We start from the raw sequence: 6,280 nt of genomic DNA, 5'->3' as shown, positions 1-6,280 counted from the left end.
TGGGGTAATTTTTCATTCAAACTAAAATATTTCTGTGTGGCAAGGTCCTACAGGAACGTTCTTTGAACCAAATGAAAGCTGATTGATAAGGTTAATTGGATTTACTGTTGAGTTGGTTATTAAAAAATTGTGTTAGTACAGAATATTCTTGAAAAACGAAGAAAAATCGATTTCCCGTTTCTTCCCGATATTGTTGCCACATAAATATGTACGTAAAATATTATAATACCTGAAAGTTGTAGCTTCAAAATGATGCGCATCCCATCGATATGCGTTGATTTTTCACGAAGTTACAGCATGTCATAAATCGCCTCAAATTTCCGACTTCACAATCTGTACCTCTCATTTTTTTGTCGAGTGTAATTTTTTTTGGGTAGAAGTTGGAATTTTTTTGTAACTTTTTTTTACAAAAAAATCTAACTTGAATTGTTTTAATTTTCATTAAAAAAAAATTACGCTTCAAAAAATATTTTCTAAATTGAAATTCAGCTTCCTCAGGAACGCATTTAATAGTTTTTTAATTAGAAGTTATTGTAAGAGTTCAAGTTTTTGAAAATCATTTAGGAACTTTTCGGAAAGTTGTGCAATTACGTTGTTGAGTACGTCATGGTGAACCTTATAGGGATTCGAAAAATAACAAAAAATCCTGATGTGGTACCCCGATACAATACTTTCTATAGTGCTGGCGATAAGTTTTTGGGTACAACCGTTTTCGAATTATGATTTTTTGATTAAAATATATGTGAAAACAAACATATGATTTTTAGAAAAACTAGTGTTGAGTCACGAAAAAATATTGATTTCTATATCTTCAAGACATGTTGAAAATTTCAATCGGGTAGAAGGAGGGCTAGTTTAAGTTGTTTACTCGTTGGCCAGAGAATCGCATTATGATAGTTTTCTGAACAAGTCTGCAATAAACTATTTTCTTCTGAGATTACGAGATCACTTCTTTTGACCTAACTAAATGTTCGAAAACGCGTCGTCGTACAATCTCGATCTTGATGCTACCACGATACACACAAAGGGAGGAACGTAGTTTAGGCACCAAAACAAAAAAAAACAACAACAAACAAAAAAGGAGGAATCATTGGCGCACTGCGAACCGACCAAAGCTAACGTTCCTCTTCTTCCAACAGGTTACACACCGGCGAAACTCCTTTCCAGTGCTCCTACTGTCAGAAGAAATTCACCCGCAAAGAGCATTTAACGAATCATGTCAGGTGAGCGTCGTTTTTTCCGATTGTCTTTATTATGATTTTCCTCACAACTTAGTAGTTTATCTGTTTTTCCCCCGAAACAAAAAAAATATAAATTCACTTTTCGGAAACCAGTAGTGATGATTACACACGATAATCAAGAGTAGTTAGATTTTTGGCATTGGGAAAATTGTAACCTGGCTTTGGGTGTCAGTGCTCTTCTGACTCTCCATTCGCGATGGATGATGATTTTCTCGACAAAACGCCGCCCGTGTTTTGGATGTAAAAACTTTGTGCGTGAGTTTTGTTTTGTTTGCGTAATCCTTAGTATCGTCATAAGATGTGTATAGTGAGTTTTCGATCACTGTGAGTCACAGCGCCAGATTTTGTACGGCGCCTCGGCGCGCCCCTATCTATCCGAAACATAAGAGACATCAACTTGAAGCTGGGTTAGAGTTTTCCTTTTACCAAAAACGAAACGAAGAAGAAAATAACACGTGAAAAATGAAACGACAGTTGCTTCCTGCCCCGGAATAAAAAAAAAGCACACACACAAAAGAGGCGTTTAATCTTATTCGGAACCAACCTTTTCTGAATTCTCTCGACAGATTACATACTGGAGAAACCCCCTTTCAGTGTACATATTGCGAAAAGAAATTCACGCGCAAAGAGCATTTAACGAACCATGTCAGGTGAGCGTCGTCGTCTACACATTTAAAATGTTTGGTATTGGGAAAATTGTAACCTGGCTCCACAAAAGCAAGCATACTTCTTTTCTTCGAATTTCGAGAAGGCCATTTTGGTATGAAACAAAAAATATGTCGAATGATGAACAAAGGAAAAGAAACCCGTGTGAGAAAAGCAGCACTTTGAGAGAAAAAAAAACCGATGGGGGCTGGGGATTTGATAATTATTTGAGTATATTTGTTCCGTTCCAAAGTTTGTTCTGTTTATACTTTAAGTAAGTTTCGTTTCTGTTTGTTTTTGTTTGTTTTCCTTGCTCGGGGGATATATCGACACATCACACACACGAAATCTGCGGGCTCAAAGCTGGGTTAAAGTTTTCCTCGTATTGAACGCGATTAATCACTTTGTCCCTATTCTTCCAATCCGAAAAAACAGAATACACACTGGCGAGACTCCGTACCGGTGCACGTATTGTGAGAAGAAATTTACCAGAAAAGAGCGTTTGACGTATCACATAAGGTGAGGGAACGCTCCTAACCGTCGTCACGCACGAACGCACGCACGCACACACATCGTGTAGAGTTTCCAGACTTGATTGGCGTTAAACAAAAAGCACACACTTTGAAGAAAAATTGGGAAAAATCAAACCACTGAGAGGTGTTTCCCTCTGCAACAAACTTTGGCTCGCAAATCTTTGGCATCTTTGACAACCCACGACAAAAATCGTCAAAAGTTGACAAAATTCAAAATTACACCCAACCTTATTGGCTCGCTCGTTTGGTTATGATTTTCCGGGTTTTCTCGAGGTGAATTTTCCAAATTTCTGTATATCAAATACAACAAAAAAAAAAGATACCGTTTGGCACAAAATATTGAAGAATTAACAAAAAAAAAAAATACGACACATGATCTGTGGCGGAAACGAGAAATGAGACGAATTCTGCGTATGATTAACATATTTTGTCCGTATATCTCTCTGTTTCTCTTTCTCGATATCATATTTGGCTTTCTGTGTTTCCATTCCCCTCCACTGCTCTGCATCCTGCAAATGTCGCGGTTGAGGCAGATGGCACACCGGAGAGACTCCGTATCATTGCACATATTGCGAGAAAAAATTCGCACGAAAAGAACATTTAACGAATCATGTCAGGTGAGCGTTAACTAACTCCAATTCTGTATTTTTTTACCTTTTTCTATCACACTGTATGTTATTCATCATACCGCTTTTACCAATTTTTACCACTGTATTTTTATAGCTAATAATGAATTTTTGATGTAAATCCTGGTTTTTTATAATTCCCCACCCTATGTTTTTGATGATAACTACCAAGAGATCACGTCATTCAGACGCATATGAATATGAATGAGTGGCCCTCATCTGCTATTCATGTACGCGGGTCAGATGAAGAAATTAGTTTTTCCATTGGACCAATTGATTTTGAAGGGTGTTTCCGTTTTTCGTTTTAGACAAAGGTTTCGGTTTCAATAGCCGAATTACCAAGATTCCTTCAATCGATAGCTATCGAGTAGTTTTTTTCTTTTAACCTTTGAACACACGGTGCCTTGGCTCTAACTAGAAGATATATGTTTTTAGTTTGAAGTTGCGCTCAAGAATACGAATATGATTAGGATATATGCCCTGAAAATGTTTTTGGATTTTTTGTGTATAATCTTTAGCGGTTAGATTTCGGTTAGGTTCGAAAGGATCGAGGCTTTGATCCAATTTTTCTAAAACTTTGTGTATACCTGATCGGTAATTTTCATTATCATATCACCAATAAATGGAATTTTAATTGCAATTAAATCAAATTTCAATAAAAAAGGGTGTATCCATAATCATTGATTTTTTCTTCAAAAAAAAAACAGCTCGGAAGCTAAATGCCTAGTTGAAATATGATGTTTGACAAAGTTGTTGGAAAGTTGATGGAGATTTTGGGAAAATAACAAATTTTGTTAAACTGTTAAAAAATAGTCAAAAATTGGATTTAACATTAAAAACATTTATCATTTAAAACAATTTAAATTGTTTGTCTTAATCTTGTTCTGATTTAAAAAATACAACAGCTGGTATATTTCTGATTATGTGTTTTCTCATCTTGCATGTTAAATTAAGTAACATATCAAAAGTGAAAACCTCAATCTATTAGTTTTTTTTCAGAAGATTGACATTTTTCTTCCAAAACTTCAGAATTAATTCATTGTTTTGAGTAAATAAATTATTCTTTTCAAACTGCTGTCTGTCTTAATTTTCTTGCAGGGACATTGAAGCCCCACAAGAATCCACTGTTAGAGGCGAATGAACTGCAAAGTTTAAACCTCTTAAAAACAAAGAAAGAATGAATCCACTAAACTTAACTTTTCTAAGTCTTGAAATATAGGTCAATTTAGGACATTGAGGACAATTTTCTTAGCATTCGAACGGAAGCATTAGGATTGTGGTAAGATGTGTATTTTTACGTTCAAACGGGGCCGGAATAGACAATAAAAATCTATGAGTTATTACAGATTAAAGCTATTGAAGATTATTGAAGATTTGGTCGTTGACTATGGCAGTAGCTTTGGTGTGTAAATTTTTATCATGATGGAAAACGGTTGTTTCTAGATGAGTTCTCTCGGTTACCTTCTTGGGTTTGCCAAGTTTTATAAAGCGTACGCACGATGAATAGCGAAATTTATCTTAATATAGTATACATTGTCAGTTGATTGTAGAGGAATTCTCTCGGTTACCTTCTCAGGTTTCCTACAGTTGCAATTGGATTTCGATTAAAAAATACGTGCGAGAAATGAAAAATCTAATCAATATTACAGGTTTTCCTTCTCAGGATACCTAAAGATATCTGCTACCTGCTGAGATATGAGATTTTCAGAATTTCGTTTTGATAGTTCGACCACTTCGACCACTAGTTCCAGATAGTTCGCGTTTAAATAATCACATCACTTACCTCAGTGAATCCTGATTCTTACCTTTCACCACTAACAAATATGCCTTCCATGATAATCGCTAGGGAACCACGCTATAGAGGCGACTGTTCTGGCCTTAGGGCGGTGATTATCATACTAACATTCCTTCCCTTTCCCTGGTGACTGTAAGGACGTGCGTCGTATTGACCATTTAAAGCTCGAATTTCCGAAAATTACACAACGAGAATGATTTGCTAGTCCCAAACGTCATTCTGTGTGTTCTTTGTGCAATTTGGTGAGTTCAGGTCAATCACGGAGAGCAACTACGAATTGTACAGTCTACCCAAGCTTAATATCAAGCTGAAGATCAAAATTTGGTCGTTGTATTTTTCATCAAATTTGAGAGAGATTCCCCAAGACATTCTCCATGAGCTACCTAACGCCTCGCTTTTAGCATTGCAGAAATCGATGATATTGAATAATAAAAAATGCAAATAACATTTTTTTAAAATTTTAATTAGCATATTTTTTAATAATATACACAATTTGTTTCATTTCGAGAACGGTTTGTCTCAAAATGACAATCTTCTTATAGTTTTTCAAGCAGAATGGCGTGCAGAATATATGTTTTTTTTTTGCTATTTTACAATGTTGCCAAGTTTTGAAATTCCACCAATTGAAAAAAAAATTATCTACGTTTATGTGAGTCCAACGCGACACCACTAATCGTCAATCATTCGGAATCTGAGCAAGTATTCTAATGAAAATATTTATGAAAGTGAGCTTTCAATGCAATAGTACTTTCAATTTATAATGGTTTTTGATGGTGTAAATTTTTTATTTTTACTGAAGAGTTCATTAATTTTTCTACAATTTTGTCGAACAATATATTTTTTTTCAGACAACTGGCATAACTTTTTGAGAAAAGATCTATAATAGGAAACTGAACGTTTCATAAAGACGCAATAAAAATTGATCATATGATAATAGAAATTGTAATCCCAATTTGCCCTGATTCAACACTATATATTTATAAGAACATTGAACAAACACTGACCATGTTTCATATACTTGTATATGGCGGATGCATTGCTCTAAAGACGAAAAGTGGGGATTTTAAGGTGAAGGTGGAAGCTAGCCATTGTAGTAGTATAGGTAAACCCACGTGTAAAAATGGGGTAATAGTGTTTGTGTGAGAAGAGCGAAGCACATGTAAATAGATCAATTCACTTATCAGACTGTGTGGCGCTTCATTGACACTGTCAATACTGATTATACGCGAGCGTAACATGAGCAAATTTATAACACATGCGAATTGGGCCTCTTTTGATATTAACAAGTTCTTCCGCATGCTGATAATTCCTTCATATTTTCCTTCGTTGGTCGTATTGTTTTCACATATTCACGTTGGAGAGCCTTAACTCTTCTCTTCGTTGGCCGAGACATTTTGATTGAATGTAGTACTTTTCCGTTTATTGTTTTTGAAAGCATAG

At 35.4% G+C, this 6,280-nt stretch overlaps 1 protein-coding gene across 1 annotated transcript in view; it reads left to right on the top strand.

Annotated features, from left to right (window-relative positions):
* LOC129778905 (zinc finger protein 658B) overlaps nt 1–6,280 on the top strand; it is a 65,101-nt gene that overhangs the window by 21,515 nt on the left and 37,306 nt on the right. Inside the window, exons 8-11 of the mRNA XM_055786084.1 lie at nt 1,140–1,223; nt 1,808–1,891; nt 2,322–2,405; nt 2,953–3,036. Coding sequence (XP_055642059.1) covers nt 1,140–1,223; nt 1,808–1,891; nt 2,322–2,405; nt 2,953–3,036 — 336 coding nt within the window. The remainder of the gene's footprint in view (nt 1–1,139; nt 1,224–1,807; nt 1,892–2,321; nt 2,406–2,952; nt 3,037–6,280) is intronic.

Source organism: Toxorhynchites rutilus, chromosome 3 (genome assembly GCF_029784135.1).
Source record: "Toxorhynchites rutilus septentrionalis strain SRP chromosome 3, ASM2978413v1, whole genome shotgun sequence".
Lineage (NCBI taxonomy): Eukaryota > Metazoa > Arthropoda > Insecta > Diptera > Culicidae > Toxorhynchites > Toxorhynchites rutilus.
Note: the sequence above shows the minus strand (reverse complement) of the source record. Positions and strands in the feature narration are given on the sequence as shown.